Raw genomic sequence first — 23,128 nt, forward strand, 5'->3', positions numbered from 1 at the left:
AAAGTTATTTATAACTGTATAAAGTTTTAACATTGTAAGTGTATGTTACAATTTTAAAAAGTGACTTTTTAGTTGAACCGGTTTGTTGGGTCTAGTTTTCAGAAATTTATATTCTCTTTTATTTTACTGCACAACATTTATTTTTTTTAGTAATAAAACCACACTATTTGAACCATGTAGAAAAAGTTATAAAATATCTAATGCATAGGAGTTTTTTGTTATTTTGATGTATGTAAGGTTGGCTAATATGAATACTAAAAATCAAGTCAAATGTTATATGATTAACTCATATTTAAATGATTTTCATGTTCACTTTTTAGAATTGCAAAGAACGATTATCAAACAAAAGATGTACATGATGATAAAAGAAGTTTAGATAGGTGTGAAAAAATCACCAAAGTCTTTTATACCAATTGACTCATTTTCATATGTTTTTATTTAATTTAACTGGTTAAATCGAGTGTTAACGATACAATTAGCTCAATCAGTTTTTGTAAAAACCGATCGGTTCGTTCCGATGCAGAAATCGACATAAACTAGTGCTAGTTAAACCATTTTTTTCCGCGGTTTCCGATTCAAATCGATTTTTAAAACATTGATATATATGTTCAAATATTAAAGTGTTAATTGTTTAAAAAAGTGATATGCATTTTTTATTTTTTATTTAATCATTTAATACATAGCATTTTTTTTTTATTTTTTCATCAAATTTGTATTAAATTAAACAATAAATAATTTAATAAATAACTAAATATATGATATAAACAATTATACTTGTTTATTTTTAGAAAATCAAAATTACCGAGACCGATTTTACCTGATTTTACCCATTCCAATTCTTTTGACCATTTTTCCAAAAATCGATATGTTGCATGAGTTGAACGAATTTTACGACACTGATCCTAGCATAATGTTATTCAATAGTTCTTGACATTCATATTAACACATATTTTAATTATATAAATCTAAAAGAGTTGGACAAAAATGATGGATCAACCCAACCCCTTTATGGCAATTTTCTGGAGACATGAACATCAAACATTTGGGGATGAAAGACAGCCATTTAACTTTGCCGACATAGAAACATGACTACCAATCTACCACCATTGACGTTGTTTCAAGTTCTTTTTTATGGGAATTCACAATATATATATATATATATATATATATATATATATATATATATATATATATATATATATATATATATATATATATATATATATATATATATATATATATAAAAAGTGAACTAATTCCAACTATTTGCTTTTAAAGATTCTCTTGACCAAGTTAAAAGTTGATTTCGAAATAAAGAAATTCCTTTTCCCCAACAAGATTATACACAGATCGAAGGTTGGCTTGTGATTGACTAAGATTGATGTCTCAAAAACCAAAAGAACCAAAAAAAAAAAAAATTCTTCATTTCAAATCCTATTTTCGTTACTAAAAGTTTCTGCGGAATAAATAAGTTATTTAAACCGGCTTACTTATTAACCTTAGAAAAGTATCATATGATATACAAATCATATACATATATATGTTATCATAATCCAATGATGAAAAAAATCTGGCTCTGAAACAATATCTTAATCATACTCCAATCATCAAAAAATCTTCCACTCTACCATTCATGGGACAATTAAAAAAAATAGTTTTCAGGTTATGTTTGTTATTACTAATTAAAAACAATGTATGTTTTATAAATTTTGGAATTTAAGAACCTTAAAAATTTAATAATGTTTATAAATAGCGATTATCAAATTTAATAATGTTTGCAAATTATTCATGTTAACAAAAAAAAAAAAAAAAAAAAAGAACATACTTATGAGTATTTCTGCAAGTATACCATATCCTAGAACCAATTTATAACTTGCTAAAAACCAGAATAAACACATTCTACACAACAACCATCTTGATTGTCCACTAAAAAATGTTCATTTTATTATTAATCTAACCAATAAAAAAAAAGTTAAAAGAAAAATAATCAAGGTGCAGTTTGTAAGTTTATTTCAGGGATCTCTTCTTTGAAGGAATTACTGATGGGATTTGGACCCGAATGTACCTCATGCAACTCCAATCTCCTACTCTTATCTTCCATGAAAGACTAAACAAAATAAAACCAGAAAAAAAAATTATGAACAATTATCATCAAGAATCAAGAAGCAATAAAGAAAAACAGTGAGATTATGAATATAATCCCTTACCTTATCGTTTAATTTGAATTTTCCAAGCTCTACATCTGATAATAAAAATAAAAAGTCATTATATTTGTAGACATGAAAAGAAAAAGATGAAAAAAAAAAAAAAAGATGGATTTGGATTTGAAACCTTGATGTTTTTGTACGGACAATGATGAATGAAGAGAGAGATGAGTTTGTAGAAGCATGAGAAGAAATATGAAACATAATGCCATTTCTTGTTTCTCAAATAGTGAATTTTTGATAGTGATGCTTGTTTGAGAGAGAATTGTCTAATATAATGGAAGTTATATAGTACATTAATAATGCTCTTCAAAAAGGACATGCAAAAAAGTTAAAGAGAGAAAAAAAGACCCAAATAGATTCCACTTTTCTTTTATTTTATTTCTTTAAAAAGAATTTCAAAACATTACGTGGGTCCGTTTGCAGGACTTGTGTCGAACGGAAATACTCAAAGTTTCTGCAAAAAGATTATTCTTCCCACATTCAATTCATGTAAATCAGGTATGCAACTGAAAAAACTAAAATAGATCATATCCTACTTTTCTTTATTGTATTTCTTTGAAAAGTATTCCAAACATTATTCAGGTACACAACAGTCTGTTAAACTGGACACTGTCCATACAAATCAGGTACCCAACAGTCTGCTAAATACTAAATAGATTGAAGAAGATCCAAGACGGCTTTCCTATGTGGCATGCTTGGAATGGCTCCTTTCACTTGAACACAAAGAGAGGCTGCTGCAGCTGCAAATCACAAAATCATCAAATCGTTAAAAGAAATTATAGTGTGAAAAATATAATTTAAAAATAAAGATTTTTAATAAATAAGAAGCATATGTTCACCTGCAAATCTCAAGCATTCAACTTTGGTTTTCCCTTCTACAAAAGCAACAGCATAAGCAGCAGTGAATGTATCCCCTGCGCCAGTTGTGTCAATGACTTTTTTAGCCTCGATGATGCTTTGTTTAATTGGTTCTTTTCCTTCTGTGAATAAAGCAGATCCTCTTCCACCAAGTTTCACAAGTACTTCTTTAACACCCTGATAACAATAATCACAATTAGTTTAATTAATTTATGATACAAATAGTAATGATTGAAAAAAAAAGGCTTACTAATTGGTGACATTTAGCTACAGCTAAGCTGATTTGTTCAAAGCTTTCTGTTTCCATTCCTGTCAAACGAGCAAGCTCGCTTTCGTTTGGACTCAGAATATCAACATGTTTCAGAAGCTCAACTGGAATTGGTGAATCCATTCCTCCTGCATCGAGAATCACAGGAACGCCTGCGCTTCTTGCAGCCTGTAATCGTAAAGCATAGTATAGAACTATAGATGATAGATGATAGATGATAATGCTATTCGTTTTCTAGAATTTTGAATTTCAGAAATTTATCACCTTTGCGACTTGAATGTTGATCGAATCAGGAATTTCCCTCTGAAGCAAAACAATCCCGGCATTCTTCACAGTCTCCAGATCATCGTTGGCGAGATTTTCAGGCCAACCACACATATTAGCACCTCCGACGATTATAATGGAGTTCTGTCCATCGGATTGAAGCATAACCACCGCATGTCCAGTCGGCTCATCGGAAACTTCATTCAGATGATCGATATGAACACCGCCACCTTCAAGCGCCTCTATTATCAATTTCCCATGAGCATCCTTTCCGATCTGGCCAACGAAGTACGTCGGGTAGGATAGCATTCCGCCACATACCGCCTGGTTGGCCCCTTTGCCCCCAGCTAGGGTTTGCCCGGTCTTCGCAGATACGGTCTCTCCCTCTTTGGGAAGCCTATCGATCTCCACGTAGATGTCCGCATTGGCTGATCCGACGACCACCAATGGTGCCTGTGTGGATTTTCCGGTGGGTTGATTTAGGGATTCGGTGGTAGAGTTGACGATGAGAGATGGGAATGATTTTGGGTTCTTTCTTCTTGAAGGGATGATGAAATTGGGGATTGATAAATTGGTTGGCGATTTAAGGTTTACAGCAGATTGACGATGGTTGCTGTTGCTCTGCGATCGTTGGGTCCATGGTGTTGACGGTGAGATCGATGTCATGCTGCCACTCATCGCTCCTCTGTGTAGACTTGTGAATTGTGATCGAGTCAATAAAGGTCAACAATGAGCGATAATGAATTGTAAATTATGTTTAGACAAAATTGCAAACATGGTCCTTATTATGATATGTATAATTTTGAAGTTTTAGAGGGTGTTTGGCTAGTTTTTAAAATAATTTTTGATTTTATCTTTTAGAAAAAAAAATCCAAAAAGATGTTTGGTAAAATGAAAATAACTTTTATAAAATAACTTTTATAATCAACTTTTGCAACAGAGTAAAATAAGTTTTTTTGAAAAGTTACAAAATCGTGACTTTTTCTAACTTTTCAACAGGTAAAACCATTAATTACTTTTATACCCCACCTACCCTAATCAAATCACAATATCCCTCATTACTCTCTCGTTCTCTCCGCTCACCCACTTTCTTCTCTCTCGCATCTTGCTCGATCGATCGTTCCTGCAACATCGGCGATCTTCCTGCTACACTGGTGTATTCTGTCTCCATCTCCGATCAGGTAAGTTTTCTTTTTCTTTTCCAGTTGATTTCCGATGTTACAACATCTTTCTGTCGATTTTACAATATCTTGCTGTCGATTTCCAATTTTCAGTAGCAAAGACATGTAGTTTTTCGATTTTCCTTGAAGTGTTCTTCTCTCTAGCATCTGCTGTGATTTGTTCCTCCTATTTCTGAAATTGATATTCTGTGATTAACATACCTTTGTGAAATTGATGAAATATGGATGAAATATTGATTAATAATTAGTGAACTTGATGAAATATGGATTAATAATTAGAGAAATTGATGAAATATGAAGCTGATAGAAATTTTTTGTTTTGGGATTGTGTTGACAGGTAACCAATTTCTGTGATATTATGTTTTTCTGTTTTGATTAGAATTTTGATAAATGAATGAAATCATTTAGTATGGTTAATGAAATTGGTTTGTTGTTTAAATGTTGATACTATATGTAATTCACAGATAATGGATGAAAACAACACTACAGTTGTTGATTGTGAAACATCTTTGAAAATGAAAAAACCAAAATTTGGGTGGGATAATCGTACCTTCATGGTGTTTGTTGATTCATGCTTGATTGAAAAAAAAAAAAAGGGGGCGTAAAGCCACCGGCTCCTTTGATAAAGTTGGGTGGGAAAATATACAAAAACGCATTAAGGAGAAAACAGGTTACATCCTTGAAAAAAAACAACTAACAAACAAATGGGAGAACATGAAAAAAGAGTGGAAGCTTTATGACCGCTTAATGAGGCTTGAAACCGGACTCGGTGGGACGAGAAGCCTAGTAGATGCGTCGCCTGAGTGGTGGGAGGAGAAAATAAAGGTATGATTACTATTCTTTTTAATTATTTTAAGTTATGATTGCATATAGATTGAACATATTTGATTTATAATATCTTTTTGTCTTGCAGGAGAATAAAGATTATGCCAGATTTAGGAACACAGATTTGAGCATATTTGATGAGAAATATGCTACTTTGTTTCGGGATTCTGTTGTCGTTGGAGATCAGACTATGACTCCGTTACAATTTCAAAACAATAGCAATCCAAACGAAGAAAATATGGAGGGCAAAGGAGATAGTGATGAAATCAATTTAGATGATGATGGGCCTTTTTTTCCTAGTCTCCATGAAAGTAGTTCAAGTAAAAGGAAGAGGTCTAAGTCTGTTTCCAACAACCGTCCAACCAAGAGTAAAAATTCAATTTATGAAGAAAAAGTTGATGCTTTATTGGATGCCATATCATCAAAAAGCACACAAACTTATCCACAAAATTATCCTTCCCCAACAATAGCAGATTGCATGGCCATTGTCATCAAGTTTCCCGAGTTTCGTGAAGGGTCCAACGAATTTTCACAAGCATTGTTTGTCTTCACGAAAAAACAAAATCGTGAAGCTTTTATGTTTCCAACGACTGACGAAACCAAAATGGAGTTTCTTAAGTTACTTATGAAATAATGATTTAGCAATATATGTTATGCTTTGACATTTATGTTTTATGTTTTGACATTATGTGTTGTCCTTTGACATTATGTATTTGACATTTTATATTATGTGGTATTGTTTGTCTTTATGTATTTTGACATTTTATATTATGTGTTAATGGTTGACATCTTTTTAATTGTATTATGTAGGATAGATAGTGATGATTCTAATTCATCCGATGATAATGAACAATGTTGGGTGGAAGAGGATAGAGAATTTGAAATGTTATGTGGATTAGCTTTGAAAGGGATAATGATTGCTCGTAACTTACGTACGCCATGTCACACTTCAGACCGCACAGGGCACATGTTTATTACTGAAGTACTAAATGGCCATCCTAGACGTTGTTATGAGATGTTTAGACTCAACGTACCGGTTTTTAGACAGTTATGCGTAGATCTTACTACAAATTACGGGCTATAACAAACACGAAATGTATCTATTGAGGAGTCTGTAGGAATATTCTTGATGACTTTGGCTCATGGGTGTAGCAATAGATTTGTGCAAGAATTTTTTAATCATTTGGGGAAACGATTCACAAGCATTTCCATACAGTTTTGGAAGCCGTACTAAAACTGAGTGCCGACATCATCAAGCCAGACACAAACTATAATGATGATGTTCCCGAATATATATTAAATAAGCCTCGGTATTATCCAGTGTTTATTATCTTGGTAGTCAAACTTTAACAAATAATTTATTTATGATATATTTTTGAATTTGAAGGATTACATTGGTGCTATAGATGGGACACACGTCAGGGCATTGGTTCCACAAAAAGATGAAGTGAAGTACATTGGTCGAAAGGGATATGCAACACAAATTATAATGGTTGTTTGTGATTTTAACATGTGCTTTACATTTGTTTGGGCCGGTTGGGACGGGACTGCACATGATACAAGAATTTTCAATGAAGCCTTACAGAGACCAGATCTTAATTTTCCCTATCCAACGGGTGGTTAGTATTTTTTTTTTTGAAACACAAGTTTTATTTTTTACTGCTTGTTTGAAAAGAATAATAAATGTTTGTTTTATTTACAGATAAATATTACGTTGTTGATGCCGGATATCCAAATACAATAGGGTATCTTGCTCCATACAAATATTCGTTATCATTTACCATATTTTCGACGTGGACACACGGCTGCTATTCGTGAACCTCGTGGACCGAAAGAGAAATTTAACTATCTCCACTCATCATTGCGAAATATCATTGAACGAACTTTAGGAGTGTGGAAAGCTAGGTGGGTGTTATTAAGAGACATGCATGTTAATTACAAGTACAAGAACCAAGTGAAAATTGTGATAGCATCGATGGCGATCCATAACTACATTAGAAAGGTTGGTAGGTCTGATGAAGCGTTTAATAGGGCACAACAAGAATCTTACAATCCCGTACGAGGTGATACTGATAGTGATGTTTACGAAGAAGGTCCAAGTACATGTCGCACGAGCGATGGTGATTTATATATGGTAGCAATACGGGATATTATTGCACAAGATATAATCACATTGCGAAGATGAATGTAATGTTATCTATGATATTGTTTTATGAATTATTTACAATTTGTATGAACGTAATTTTAATATTGTCATGGTCTAATCCAAAAAAATTAGAAATATTTTAATTTGTATGAACGTAATTTATATTTTATATTTGTATGAACGTAATTTTAATATTGTATTGGTCTAATACAAAAGGTCCTCTTATGAATTATTTACAATTTGTATGAACTTAGTAATTTTATATTGTCATTCTCTAATCCAAAAAATTACAAATATTTTTAAAAAAAATTATATTTTATATTTTCTTATAAAATGTTTACAAAATTATAATATGTATTTAAAAAAATATTAAGTATAAAATAATATACGTAAAGTAGTAAATCAATGTAAATATATAAACATGTCCTTTTTAGTCATTTTACATGTAAAAGTTAAACCAAACGCTTTAACTTTTGACTTTTTACCTTCAAAAGTTAATCCAAACACTTTTTAAAAAACAACTTTTATAAAAAGTTCTTTTGCAAAAAATCCTTTTACAAAAATGACTTTTGCCCCACAAAAGCTAAGCCAAACACCCTCTTAGTCTAAACCTCGACTTTTTTGGTTTGGTGGTCCATTTGAGGTAGTTTCGTTGCGTTTTTTTTTTTTTTTTTTTTTGTCTCTTGTCCTTCGTTAAACTGAAATAACTGTAATGCATTTCTGATATTTTTTTTAATGTTTTTTCTATTTAATTTAAATAAAAAAGAAAATAAATAACTAAATTGGACTCACATCTCTCTCTCTCTACACAACCTTCCCCACAATTGGGAATCGAGCTCACCAGATTGATTTTCATCCCCAAATCACCCTCGTTCATCTCCTTACTATCGACATCAAATTTAATCTCATTTCGTTGTATGATTTAGAAAACCGAGGTAAAATTATTATCTTAATTCACCATTTCACACTTAAAATATATTACCCATCAAAAAGTTTGAATTGGAATCCGCCATTAATTCATCTCTAATTTCTACTATTTCTTCCCCGAAATCCACAGAGGATACTACAAGTGTAGTAGTATTAGAGGATACCCAGCTCATAAACATATCGAGAGAGCATTGGATGATCCAAGCATGTTGATTATTACTTACGAATGAGATCTCAATCATGCTCTTTTTGTAGCAGAAACTTCTGGGTTAATCTTAGAATCATCTTAATTTCATCAAAATTGATCTCTTTTTTCAATTGTTTTCTCTTTATTTTTTGAGATGCCATGTTTTGATGATGATGATGATGATAATTTGGCTTGGTGAATAAACCAAACTGAAATGCCTAGGGTTTCGACTGAAAGATTTTCAGATCGGAGGATTTGTAATTCTACCTATATCGTTCGAGATCTATTCTAGTGGATGGCGGCGGAGATTTCTTATGTTGGAAAACATATTTGGTTAGCTATCTGATTTCTTCCATCTTGATCAATCAGTCCATATTGATCTGAACTAGAAGTTTATATGTCGAAAAACACATTTGGTTACTGGAGGACCTCAGTGAAATGCAGGTACTTGTCTCCCTTTCCTTGCTCACATCCTGTACTTTTTTCCCCGTCACTACTCACCACATGTCCTCCACTAGTAACCCATAATAGATCGACAACTTAGGGAAATCCTTCAGCTTCGAATCTACACAGTGTTCTGTGGAAGAAGCCATTAAAGATTAACTGTGAAGGAATGAAATAAGAAAGGACTTTTACGGTTGGGAGATAGATAGATAGATAGAGATAGAGAGAGAGAGAGAGAGAGAGAGAGAGAGAGAGAGATGTGGGTCCAATTTAATAATTTATTTTCTTTTTCATTTAAATTAAATAGAAAAAAACATTTTAAAAAAATATCAGAAGGGCATTACAGTTATTTCAGTTACCGAGGGACCAAAAACGCAATGAAACTACCTCAAAAGGACCACCAATCCAAAAAATTCGAGGTTTGGACTAACCCCAAAAAAATGCATAAAACAGGGACCATTTTTGCAGTTTTGTCTTTTGTTTGTGCATTTAGAAAATGAAACGGAATCGGTAACCATGGATAACATTTTTTATTTTTTAAAAATCGAATTTGATTGGAATCCAATCACGAGTATTGAACACAATTAAAATTATCAGTATTAATATCAAAAATGGTATCGATTTTGGTATTAGCATTGTTACTGGTACCGAATCCCGAATTTTATGATTTTAGAGTATTGAATAATGTCTCGTATGTTAAAATTCGGTACAGTTCAGTACCGATTCCAGTATGATACTAGTACAAGATCCGAAATTGATTATTAGTTGGTTTTTTGAAATAGTCTAATCAATTAAATTAATATAACTTTTTATTTTTTATTATTTAATATCAATATTAATTTTACTTTAAGATATTTAATTATTTAATATTTTTTTAGTATTTATTTATTATTAGGTCTATTTTTATTTTTTATGTAAATTATATAATGTTTTCTTTTGTTGATTTTACAAGAAAAAATTATTTATGTATAGTTTTTTTTTTATTTTTTCAAGTTTATTTGAAACTTTGTAAAATGTTCAAATTATTTACTTATATTTTTCACATTTAAGATATTTTTGCATTATTTTTTACAAAACGTCAAAAAGTTGAAAATACCCCTAAGTGGTAAAAAAATTTACAAAAAAACTATTACTAAGTTGTAAAGAATAGTTGTCGTTGATAAACGAACAAAATTTTTACACAACGAAACAAAATGTCAGAAATTTAAAAGCATTCCAAAATAAAAAATTAAGAATTAAAAAAAAAAAAAAAAAAAAAAAAAAAAAAAAAAAAAACATTCCAAAATTGTATTAAAAAAATGTAGTTTCAAACGATCTAGTTTTTTAAAAGCCAGTTTCGGATAAAAGAGCAAAATATTAAAAAATTATAATTAAAGAATGTAAACAAATAAAACATTAAAAAAAAACTACAAAAAACGTCTACCAAAAATAAATAAAAAATAATGTTAAGTATACATACTCTAAAAGAATGTAAACAAATAAATGAACAAAAAACGTCTACCAAAAATAAATAAAAAATAATGTTAAGTATACATTCGAATAAAACCCCCAAAAAAATAATTTTTAAATTAAAAAATAACATTTTCTTTTAGAGTTTAGGGTTTTTTTAAATACTCCTAATATAAATTGAATTAGATAAACTTAACAAGTTCAAGAAAAAATGAAGCAAGTAAAAATGATATAGAATGCTAAAAACACTAACCAAATTTATTTATTTGGTTGTTAATATTTTCATAAATTGACTTTTTCTTATAGAGAAAATTCAATAAATTAATATTTTATGTTTAATATGAAGCATAGTAAATACAATGATTATTTTATCTAGAACAATAATAAATACTTTAGAATTATAACAAGATAATATTTAACATAACTTGAATTATTTGGATAAGCATAGATAATACAATAGTTTATGATAATACTAGTTAACACAAACGTAAAAAATACAATAAGATGTCAATAAAAATACATTGAGATAATATATTTTATTTGATCCAGATTTTTTTGATTGAAAAATACACTTTGTTTGATCCAGATTATCTAGAAGGGATAGACTACAATAAAATTATAGTGATATGTTTGTCCAGAATTTTTGAATCGGAGAAATATAAATATATTAACTTATTAAGATATTTAAAAAAAAAAAAAGTATAATGTAATTACAATAACATAATAAAATAAAAATATCAATATAACCTATTTTAAAAAAATATTTAATTTGTATATATTTTAAAGCTCTTGTATTTTGTTTTTTCTTAATAGCCACTTTAACCGACAAAATGTTTTTAACCATCTAATTTAGGTCAAAATCCTATTTTGAAAATTTTCCAACAAACTGTCTCGTTTTCACTAAAAAGAGGGATAACATCTCTTATAAAAATTTTATAATAAAGTTTGAAATGAAGGTGATACTATTTAATATGATACGAGTCTAACACACAAATAAATGGTTTGTGTTAATTTTTTTGACATATCAACCGGCAACTTATGTAACTCGTTAATACACAGGTCGTGTTTGGGTTAGTACTCAGATTCAGTGGTCAACCCGCAAACTCATATTATATTAGGATTTAAAATATATATTTTTTTATTTTTTTTCAAATTTGACGCATTTACATTTTGCACTAGATCTTTATAACTTCATACCATATGGTTATACGCAACAATACACTTCATCAAGATCATCTCCATTGGCAACGCGGACACACAATGGTCATTTGTTATATGTTTTTATGAACACTTGTAAGTTCTTCTTGGATGTGTTTATCGGTTTATGTTTTTGGAATTTATATGTTTGTCAATTTATTTTTCTAGAACTTGTATGTGTTTATTAGTTTTTTGTTTTTTGGAATTTTCTCTAATTAAATGAGCATGAGTTGCGAACTTGATTGTGACAACAAACCTTATTTTGACCCAAAAAATTGTTGGTAATGTAAACTAAACGGATTTGATAGGTCATACCCGGATTTGGCATACTAGGATTAGGGTTGAACAATATGACATGATTATTTATATGAATTGCGTACGAGTTTAGATTTCAAACACCCCAATGCGAACAGAATACAATTGTCACCGGGCATAATAAATTGACACAAAGAACATTATAATTTTAGTGGATACTCAAAAGAGGTAACCACAAAGCATTAATTCAAGTTATGTCTTGTGGGTTTTTCCCCACAAATGGTTTCCACTTGTATTTATGTTCTTGGTGTTTTCTTTTGCTTCTATTTGTTCATCATATTTATAAGAAGTCGCTTTCCGTTTGTATCTATACTCTTGGTGTTTTCTTTTGATTCTATTTGTTCATCATATTTATAAGAAATGGTATTAAAGTTCAAGGTTTCAATATTCTAAACTCTTTTAACCTTTTCTATTATTGATTTCCTTTTACCCTTCATAAGGTTCTTTATAATCGATTTTCTCATATTCTCTGATCATATGTTATCCTTCAACCTTAATTGATTCCCATCTTAGACATACCTAAGTCCTAATCGAGTTTTATTATCCATAAACATGTTACTTGATTATCGTTATTTCTTCCTAACATTTTATACGTTATAACAGATTTCATTGATGCCTAATATAAGTATTATTTTCTATTATTAAATGGTCACATTATATTTTCTCTTTGGCAAGTGAAGATGAGAGAACTTTGCCTCATAATGACAATGATGGTTGTTATTACAACGAACTTTAGGCTCATGTTTAGCTATTCATCATTTACAATTAACTTATGCTTACAAATCAATACACATATTACATTTCTATTTCAAAAATTAAATTACATTAAACATTAACGCTTTAGAAATTAAACCAAACTATGTCCTTCTAGACTCACATTTTCCCTCAAACAGGAAGAAAACCCCTAATTAGAACCGCCAACATGGCACATCATCTCCTCGATTCATCGTCGTAACTACCATCGGCAGTTTACCACCACCCACTCTCTAACCTCGCAACACCCGCTGTTTTTGATCGCCGTATTCAACAACTGTGTGCTCTCACAGCACTTTTTCTGGCAACGAGAACCCACCACGACCCATCACTCTCACTCTCTACCCTAACTCACTCCCTAACCCTGCCACCACTCATCACCTCTAACCACTACAGTTGCTTTCTCTTATCATCGACCTATATGTAACAGATCCAATTATTGCACATCTTTCTTTATTATGTGTTAACAATTTCCTTTTATTACGGATGGAAAAGGTAAGAGCATAGGCGATTGTTTTTGGATTTTACTGTAATCCATATTCCCTTGCATCGGTTTTCTTGTAATGAAACCCCACCACGATCCATATATGCATCTCTCTCTCTCTCTATCTGTATACACACACACACACACACACACACATATATATATATATATATATACACACACACACACTCTGACTCGCTATTGAACCCTGTCACCACTCATCATCACCGACACCACCATCATTGTTGCTACCATCTCCGCAAACTGGGTGGCTAATCGTTATGCCCCCTTCTACGTTCTTCACTAAAAAAAAGATAATACATTCCTTAACCTAATTTTTTTTGCCATAAAAGTTAATGTTGAGTGTAAATAAAGATGATTGTTTCTCTGGATATTCAGTTAGATATGTAATGTGGTTTTTCTAATTTAGGGTTTTGATTTGAAAGACATATTGAAGATGAGTGAATGAAAATTTAGTTTCATTTTTCCCTCTAAATGAATACTGCAATATAGTTGAATTCAAGTTCTGATGACTGAATGCATTTTTTTTTATCTCAGTGTGTCCTTTTATACTTTTGTATTTGTCTGATCTGATTTATTTTATCATCCATGTATCTTTCTGGTTTGATTTGCAATTTTCTCTTTGACGTTTGTTCAGTTATACATGTTTCATTTCCTCTATCATATGCGAGCAGGCTATGATTGTTCTCTATTTGAGTCCATCCTTCCCCTAATTTTGGGCAGTGATGTTAGTGGTGGAATTGCAGTAATTGGACAATCTATTCAGTAGAAATTTTTAGGGCACTTTATAGTACTAAAGAGTGTCGTGTATAAGTGTCCTAATACTCCATATTTGTTTATGTGAAAGAATATCTTAAAGTCTTTTATTTTTATTTTTTATGTTAGAATATATGGATGTAGTTTTGTGTAAGATACAGGTTTCTTCTCTTTTTCCTTTCATTTCTAGTTTTCTACTATGTAAGGCTTGATATGGAATGACAAATGCAAATGGTCTACGTTGAACTTCAAATGAATTTAGGCTTTTTAATCACAAAATTTTATTTTAGATTTACTAAATTAAGGCATAACTGATGCATTTCTTAATTTCCGATAATTACAATTTCACACTATATTTGAAAACATTATTTTCTATAATATATTTTATGATTGAACAAATTACACGAATGGTCCTTAAGGTTTGGTTTTTTTTTCCTAAAGTAGTAACTATGAAACTTTTTTCCTTCAGATGGTACCTATGGAGCAAACCTTGCACACAAAAAGCCCCTATGACTAACTTTGCTAACAAATTCTTTTAAGTTTTGTTAAATGACAAAAATACCCTTTGTTTTATATACATAGATGGTCCTCTCTCTCTCTCATATTAAAGACAAAGTGAAAGAAAAAAAAAAAAAAACTCACCCCTAAAACATCTTCTTCTCCAACACACATTGTTTCCCTCTTTTATCTATGGCTGTAAAAAGAATCAAAAACAAAGGAATTTGGATAAAAGTGTGGTTTACCAAGAAGCACAATATCAGTTTTTCATGGATCGCCATTTGTTATAGAACTGTTCATCATCATTTGTTACAGAATTGTTCATATCGTCATTCCCGTTCCCGGAGCTAAGTTCGAGGAAGTTACAGGTAGATGACTTCATCTTCTTGAACTTTCTCTTCCATTACACATATGGGATTTCATATCCCCTACCAGTATCGGATGGTGCTAAACAATGGTCTGAGGATGACGAAGGCGGAACCGATCAAGATTCTGATTAGGGTGAAGAGGATACGTTGTTCTTTGAGGATGTAATTGATGAATCTTGGGAGATATCGGTGAGGGATTTAGGTGAGTAAGGTGGGTTTGACTAGTCGACATTTCTTCATCTCTCCTTTGATTTGCATTTGATTGTTTATGTAACTGCTTCATGCTGTTCATCGTGATTGGATATTCGATTCAAAATTATGTTTTTTTGGTATAGGGGTTAATGGGTTATGAGCAAGTGAAGAGCATGAGAATGGAAATGGGTGTAGAAACGATGTTTATGCTTTTAGGTGTTCTTTCAATTTTGTAAAATGCTATAATTAACAAAGGGAAACATGTCTGATCTTATTGCCCACCAAGTGTTTGATCTTTTGTCTGAATGATCTTTCCATGGTGCAAAGTTCTTAGTTACGCCGAAAACACAGTTTGGCCACAAATTTCTGAATTTGGCTTTTAAATTTTTGAAGCAATCGTGAAAATCCCTAAATCATAACCTAGTGGTGTTGGGAGAGAGAGAGAGAGGGAGAGAGAGGACTGTGTGCATAAAACAAATGGTATTTTTGTCATTTAACAAAACTTAAGCAATCGTGAAAATCCCTAAATCATAACCTAGTGGTGTTGGGAGAGAGAGAGAGAGAGAGAGAAAGGACTGTGTGCATAAAACAAATGGTATTTTTGTCATTTACCAAAACTTAACAGAATCTGTTAGCAAAGTTAGTTAAAAGGGTCTTTTGTGTGCAAAGTTTGTTCCGCGGGTACCATATGAGGGAAAAAGGTTTCGTAAGGACTACTTTAAAAAAAAAAACCATTCGCGTAATTTGTTCTTTATGATTTAATCACTGGCAAAATATTATTACATTTTACCATTTCCATTTCATTGCGGGGAAACTTTTATAAAATAATTATATCATAACAACCATTGCAAAAACCAATATTGTTTTCCTAGCGAGGTGATCTATAATCAATCTCGACATTACACATTGCATCTTTGCAAATTGCTTATTAACAATAGAAAAATAAAAAAAAGGGTAAATTACACCAATCGTCCCTCGTGCACATGCCAAAAAGCGTGTTTAGTCCCTATTTTCAAAAATTAACTCGGACCGTCCCTGATTTGTTTTTTTCTTGCATGCGTAGCCCTATTGACATGAAATGACCATTTTACCCTTAATAATTTCTTTTTTCATTTCTTTTATTTATTTATCAGTTTTAAATTAAAAAAAAAAACAAAATAATCTCTCAAGAAATCAAATCCATTACTCCACGACTCCAAATCCTCTTCAAGACCATACACCAAGAAATCGATACATCCACAACCAAAATAATCTCTCAAAAAATTGATACATCATCAGCGATCATTCGTATCTCAAACCAACCAAAAATTTCCACCGGTGAATCGTAGGAGCCAGTTTCCATCCCTGTAATATGTAATTTTATAAATGTCACATAAATTGTCTGATCTAGACTCTCCAATCACCATCCATGGTCTAAACTCGCCGATTGATAAAGAACGACGACCACCACCAACGTATGATTTAGATGTCGACTTCAATTTCTGGAACTATCCCACTCTTTCCTCCATACAGATCCGACGAGACCCCAAACCTACAATTTGGAAAAATCAAACCTCAAAGATCAAACCCTAAACCTACAAATCAAAACTAACTAAACCCTAAACCTGCAAATTGGAACTAACGAGTTGCAAGAGAAGAAATAGGATTTCGATCGACAGAATCATATCGACGAACGTGATGTCCACCGTCACCAAATCGAGGAGGATTCCATCCACCACCGCTTCATCTTCCTCATAGATGGTGTAAGTCGACGATGGCTAATTTACCTCGTGATGTAGATTATAGCTTCATTGAGGATTTAGTTTGTAGTCTGATGGCTTCTTCAAGTCAGAGTGAAGTGATTCGAGGTTCTTCAAGTCAATGTGATGGCTTCTTGTGTGTGTGTTTGTTTCGTATTGAAGAAGAATGGAGAGAGAGAGAGAGAGAGAGATAGGGAGAGAGAGAGAGAGAGAGAGAGGGAGAGAGAGAGAGAGAGAGGGGGGAGAGAGACATTGGAGGTGGTGGTGGTATTTTCAATTTTTCATACGTGTGAGAGAGATAGATATTAGAGAGTTGTTTTTTTAATTGTTATTAATAATAAATAATATTAAAATTAATTAAAAATAAATATCCAAGGGCATAATGGTCATTTCAAATGTGGAGTGGACTAAATTCGCAACAAAAACACATATCAGGGACGAAGTTAGCAAGTTTTAAGCAAACGAGGGACGGTCAGAGTTAATTTTTGAAAATAGGGACTAAACACGCTTTTTGGCATGTGCACGAGGGACGATTGGTGTAATTTACCCTAACAAAAATAAAAAAATGAAACCTGAATACAAAAAATGATTTAATGGCCATTGAAATCAGTTTTCCGATTGCAATTGAAAATTTGAAACGAACATAGTTGGTTGTTCCAAATCTAGCTTTTTTCTATTTTTCCTAATCAATTATTTTTAAAACAAAACTTTAAAGGGAGAATTTTATATATGTCCTTCTTAAACATCAAAATATCATATTTGCCCGACTTAATTTCTAAATATCATATTTACCCTTCATAAAATTTCTAAATATCATATTTACCCTTTATAAAATTTCAAAATATCATATATGTGTATTTTAAACATCAAAATATCATATATGTCATTCTTAAATATCAAAATATCGCATATGACCTTTTTAAACATCAAAATATCAATGGTAATATCTAAAATATCCTTCATCTACAAAATAATAATAATTAACAACAACAAAAACTAAATAATCAAAATATAAATTTCATAGAAAGGGTTGAAAATGAATCTTCTTGTCTGTCAAAAGGCTGATATTACAACAATTTAGAAATTCACATCCATTATCATAGACGTAAGGATAATATGGTTAAATTTTTTAATTATTATAATAATTCTAAGGTATAAAAAATGATTTTAAAACATTAAAAACATTATAAAAAAGGATTTGGGCAAATATGATATTTTGAAGGTTTATGAAGGGTAAATATGATATTGAGAAATTAAGATGGGCAAATATGATATTTTAAAGTTTAAGAGAGGCATATATGAAATTCTCCCAACTTTAAAAATGGTCGTTGTGGTTTTCAAAAATATCAAGTTTAATCCTTAATTTCAAAAAACCTCACAGATGGTCCATGTGGTTTCAAAACTTTTAACATTTCGTCCTTCCGGTTCACTCAGTTAAGTGTTGGCTGTTAACTGAAGGGTATTTTCGTCATTTTACTATAACAATGACCGTTTATAAAACTTTGTCTTATTTATAAAAAAAAAGGAAAAAAGAAAATATAATATTTTAACATAAAAGGTCTCTCTCTCTATATATATATATATATATATATATATATATATATATATATATATATATATATATATATATATATATATATATATATAACAATCCTCCATCTCCCTCGTTAGTAAACCCACCACTGAGTTGCTGTTATGGGAATGAAATTCCGACTACCAACCACCCTGTTCCTTCCGGTTTTGCCAAGAGAACACCCACTGCCGCCCACAACTCTGCCATTACCCTCCTTCCCACTGTGGCTGCGTGAAAAACGAGTAAGAAGGAAGAAACAATCGAGTGCACCTCGAGTGTTACCACCGTTTCTCAGTTCCTTTTCGCCTCCGACCACCACGTCACCAGTGCAGCTGCCCACCACCCTCTACTCCGCCATTGCCTTCATCGATTAGACCCAACCCAACCCAACTCCCTTCCCTTTTCTTCGTTCTCGCCGACGGGAAAGTAAAATAGGAGGGTTGCGTGAAATAAGACCAAACAACCCATATGTTCATCATTTCTTCAACGTTTTTTTTCCTTACCCACTTTCAACGACTAGAGCCACTATTTAATAATTTTTGTTCTCTTCCCCTGAACAGTTTCAAAAAGGGGATGGTCTGTTGATTTTAGTAGTTGTTAACATTTTCTTTTTTGCAAGAACATAACAGAGGATGCAAATCTGGAACCCCACATCTCCTTTATCCAGCAAAACAAAATTAGAACTCTCGATCTCCATCTACCATCGATTTGGAATGCGCATTCTTCATCAGTTATGTGTGTTTTTGTTATATGGGTCCATCATGTGTGATTTTGTTCATGAAATAAATTTGAAACCTAGATTAGGAAACAATCAATTTACCCATGTTTGGAAACGGTCTCGGAAACAAATGATTTAGAAACAATCGGTTTGTTCTCAAAATTAAAACATCAATCTTTATTGATATAGTTGAAAGCACCTAAAACAAGGAAGTGGTAAGGTTGGGGTAGCAGCCAGAAGCAGAGGAGGTATATGGACGCCACTAAAATTAGGCGAGAATATGAATTTTTGGGTTAATCTTGCTTAAAAAGTTAAACAAAAACAAGGAGTTGGGGATGATGGTTTAAAGGTATCAGTTGCAAGAAATATGGAAGTGAATCGGAAAGTTAAGAAGCAGCTCCGTTGCAACTCAAAGTCAAACAATTATTCTTGTGTATTTATGTATTTTCCTTTGGGTTGCATTCTTGTTAAAGGATAATGGGGTGGGGGTTTTGACTTTAGAGAGAGAGAACTTCATAAATTGGTTCTGGGTATTGAAAAGATGAAAATACCCCTCACTTAACGGTAGAAATGTTACCGGAAGGATCAAATGTTAAAAGTTTTGAAACCACAGGAACCATTTGTGAGGTTTTTTGAACTTAAGGATTAAACTTGATATTTTTGAAAACCATAGGAACCATTTTTGAAGTTTTGTCTTATTTTTATATTACTCAATGAATAAATTTATACAATATAACATGTTTTTGCCAAAAAGAGTAATATTGTTTATCATGTGATTAAATTTAAATGGTTGTTCTTTTTAATTTATTTATAGTGTTTGGTTGATTGTAACCAAATATATGTATGGGTTTAATCGAGAACATATGTATAACATGTACAAAATATAAATTAGCTAAATTGACCGATCTAATGTTCCACTAGTTTGTCTTGTACACTTTAACTACAATAAATCGTATTTGAGCAGTTGACATGTTTCCGGAAAAAATATATTATATGAAGAATATTATTTGTTAAAACAGGCTATTAGATGTCACCGCTTTGTGCGGGTACATACCTAGTAAAGGGTAAAGAATATTGTCAAAATATTGTGTCGTTTAAACTTGACTATTTGCCTTAGTTAGTGAAATGTTTATCGCATGGGGTGCATTAAATGCTCACGCCGTCGGAAATCATGTTGTCTGTTTGATTAGATTGCCCCTAATTAATGTTTTAACTGGTCTTAGTTGTTATTTAAAGGATAAAGATTTTTGTTAGAAGCTTCAATATCATATTCGTAACATCCCAGAAGCAAAGATAAAAAAATTTCGTTTTAAAAATCATTAATTCCATACATAAGATGTTTCAATATCAACCAAAATACAAACTATCCAAATCATTAGAGTAAAAATAAACATGAGTGTGAAATCATGAGGGGGATGTTGTGCTATCACATTGGGCCCTTTCCTTTCGTACCAAATGTACCTGAAACCAAAAACATAAACTATAAGAACAAAACTTAGTGAGTTCCCCAGAGTACCACGTATCTAATATATCATTGGACCTAGCCTTAGGGTAATATTCCAACTCAATGTATAACCATAGGCCCAGCATTGGGGTTTCTTTCAACCCACTACATACATAGGCCCAACCCTAGGGTTTATTTCAACATAATCATACATAAATGGGCCCAACCATGGGATTTAATTCAACTCGATCATACAAACATGCAAGAGTCATAAAGATAGCTAGCATCCTACATACACAATCCAATAGACTGACATTGATGCCTTTGACCCACAAGTATAGTTAGAAGACTCACCTCAATCTCATGATAAACAAATCACACACTTGAGTTGCTGAAATGAAGGCTCCTCACACTAAACATATCCAAGAATAACCTTAATTAGCAATTAAGGTAAATATCCATAATCAAGGGCCTTAATCAACTTTTCTCTTTCTAGGGTAAAAGACCTTTTTATCCCTATAAGACTAGACCCAGCCAAACATGGCCTAAAGTCCAAAAATGACCAAAGTCGCCTTCTGGGGTTACTGTCACACCCCAAAACCGGAACGGCGGAAACGTTCTAGGGTGGAGGACGTCATGTCTAGTATCACAACATATGCAATATAGTAATGAAAGTACAACATCCATTGCATTAATAGTAATAATTTTACATAGGTTACATTTAATAACAACATCGAAGTAAATACAGAGAATAACATAAGGTGCAGCTTGGTACAAGGCTGTCTTCACAAAAGCTCCCGGAGTGTACCTGTCTACTGACGACCTGAGAATACAAGTTATTTTGAAAGCGAGTATTATCATTTTAATGCTGTTGAATTCATAAGTATTTAATGACATTGATATGAATACACGTTTTTCTTCAAAATAATTTCATGAAAGATGGTGGTTTAGAATTTACAGAGTATTAGAATTTCTTCCAGAAAATCCTATATTTTCTAATAAAAGTAGTCTTCTACCAAGACCCAAATGTTTTATGTTTAAACCAAGGAATATCTCTACTAAAAGCAGTCTTCTACCAAGACCCAATTGTTTTATGTTTCAGGAGTAATTTCCCCCAAAAGTACTATCATTATCAAAATATAGTTTATACTTTAAAGAATATGTGAGATGATCACAAGCAAAAGTAATAGGGAAAAATAATATTTTACCTCAGCAGTATCACTGCTAGCTAAAAGTAAATAAAACATAGACTCCAGGTGGTATTGAATGAACCAATATGCCTCGCAAAGTCTAAAGGAACAAAATACAGACTCCAGGTGATATTGAATGAACCAATACGCCTCGCAAAGTCTAAAAGAACGAAATACAGACTCCAGGTGGTATTGAATGAACCAATACGCCTCGCAAAGTCTAAAAGAACGAAATGCAGACTCCAGGTGGTATTGAATGAACCAATACGCCTCGCAAAGTCTAAAAGAACGAAATACAGACTCCAGGTGGTATTAAATGAACCAATACGTCTCGCAAAGTCTAAAAGAACGAAATACATACTCCAGGTGGTATTGAATGAACCAATACGCCTCGCAAAGTCTAAAAGAACGAAATACAGACTCCAGGTGGTATTGAATGAACCAATACGCCTTGCAAAGTCTAAGAGAACGAAATACAGACTCCAGGTGGTATTGAATGAACCAATACGCCTCGCAAAGTCTAAAAGAATCTTTAATCCTAAGTAGGTTTATTTAAAGATTTAAAATGTGGCCTGGTGTATAACTAGGAAGATATATATATATATATATATATATATATATATATATATATATATATATATATATATATATATATATATATATATATAAGGATTATTTTATATATATAGAAAATACCATAATGATACTTATTACCTTAAAGCCATGAATTATATGGTAACTCTAAAGATACTCGTAACCATACTGATTGACAATCGAATACTTAACGATCTGCTGGCGTCGGAATGAATGTGACATTTGTCACCCCTTGGCTTGGTCTGCCGGGACTGTAGCTAGAAGTCAGGATGTGGGAGTGTCTGTCTCGTATAGATCTATACACACAATGCCCGCTCTCCCTCAAGGAGACTCTGGTTACCAACTTGACAATGGTGTAATCCGCGTCATGAGGATGTATCTCGTGTTTTGATTTCTATAAACCTTTCTTTTTACTAAAAGTGCATGTTTTAGAATATACATATAACTAAGTTCTCCTTCATGGATGTTATGGTTGGTTTCTAAACTATACCTATTATAGTTTACTTGAGAGGTTATCTAGATGCCTCTGC

General features: G+C 31.9%; 2 protein-coding genes and 1 long non-coding RNA gene across 3 annotated transcripts; 1 reads left to right on the forward strand and 2 right to left on the reverse strand.

Annotated features, from left to right (window-relative positions):
* Positions 1-1,834: 1,834 nt before the first annotated feature.
* On the reverse strand, positions 1,835-2,622 carry LOC145005652 (uncharacterized). The gene is made up of 3 exons (XR_013662642.1): positions 2,332-2,622; positions 2,208-2,242; positions 1,835-2,107 (listed from the first exon to the last, which is right to left on the reverse strand). It is a non-coding gene; the product is annotated as an uncharacterized LOC145005652 (long non-coding RNA).
* A 106-nt stretch (positions 2,623-2,728) lies between these two features.
* On the reverse strand, positions 2,729-4,355 carry LOC145005651 (pfkB-like carbohydrate kinase family protein). Its single transcript, XM_078964766.1, has 4 exons — positions 3,598-4,355; positions 3,316-3,501; positions 3,047-3,242; positions 2,729-2,947 (listed from the first exon to the last, which is right to left on the reverse strand). The coding sequence occupies exons 1-4, from the start codon at positions 4,273-4,275 to the stop codon at positions 2,856-2,858; spliced, it is 1,152 nt and encodes a 383-aa protein (XP_078820892.1). The 5' UTR covers positions 4,276-4,355; the 3' UTR covers positions 2,729-2,855.
* Positions 4,356-4,476: 121 nt separating this feature from the next.
* On the forward strand, positions 4,477-7,421 carry LOC145007422 (uncharacterized). Its single transcript, XM_078966360.1, has 8 exons — positions 4,477-4,483; positions 4,597-4,778; positions 5,243-5,313; positions 5,375-5,603; positions 5,692-6,143; positions 6,414-6,585; positions 6,991-7,222; positions 7,306-7,421. Exons 1-8 carry the CDS (start codon positions 4,477-4,479, stop codon positions 7,419-7,421), a joined length of 1,461 nt encoding a protein of 486 aa, XP_078822486.1.
* The last annotated feature ends 15,707 nt before the right edge of the window (positions 7,422-23,128 follow it).

The sequence above is a fragment of the Lactuca saligna genome, chromosome 7 (genome assembly GCF_052625555.1).
Source record: "Lactuca saligna cultivar CGN05327 chromosome 7, ASM5262555v1, whole genome shotgun sequence".
Classification (NCBI taxonomy): domain Eukaryota; kingdom Viridiplantae; phylum Streptophyta; class Magnoliopsida; order Asterales; family Asteraceae; genus Lactuca; species Lactuca saligna.

Coding starts and splice junctions, on each gene's coding strand:
- LOC145005651 (XM_078964766.1), bottom strand. CDS start 4,275: ATGAGTGGCAGCATGACATCGATCTCACCGTCAACACCATGGACCCAA. Junction 3,502..3,597: donor TCAACATTCAAGTCGCAAAG/GTGATAAATTTC, acceptor TTACGATTACAG/GCTGCAAGAAGCGCAGGCGT. Junction 2,948..3,046: donor TGAATGCTTGAGATTTGCAG/GTGAACATATGC, acceptor TGTGATTTGCAG/CTGCAGCAGCCTCTCTTTGT.
- LOC145007422 (XM_078966360.1), top strand. Junction 6,144..6,413: donor AACGAATTTTCACAAGCATT/GTTTGTCTTCAC, acceptor TGTATTATGTAG/GATAGATAGTGATGATTCTA. Junction 6,586..6,990: donor GGCACATGTTTATTACTGAA/GTACTAAATGGC, acceptor TTGAATTTGAAG/GATTACATTGGTGCTATAGA.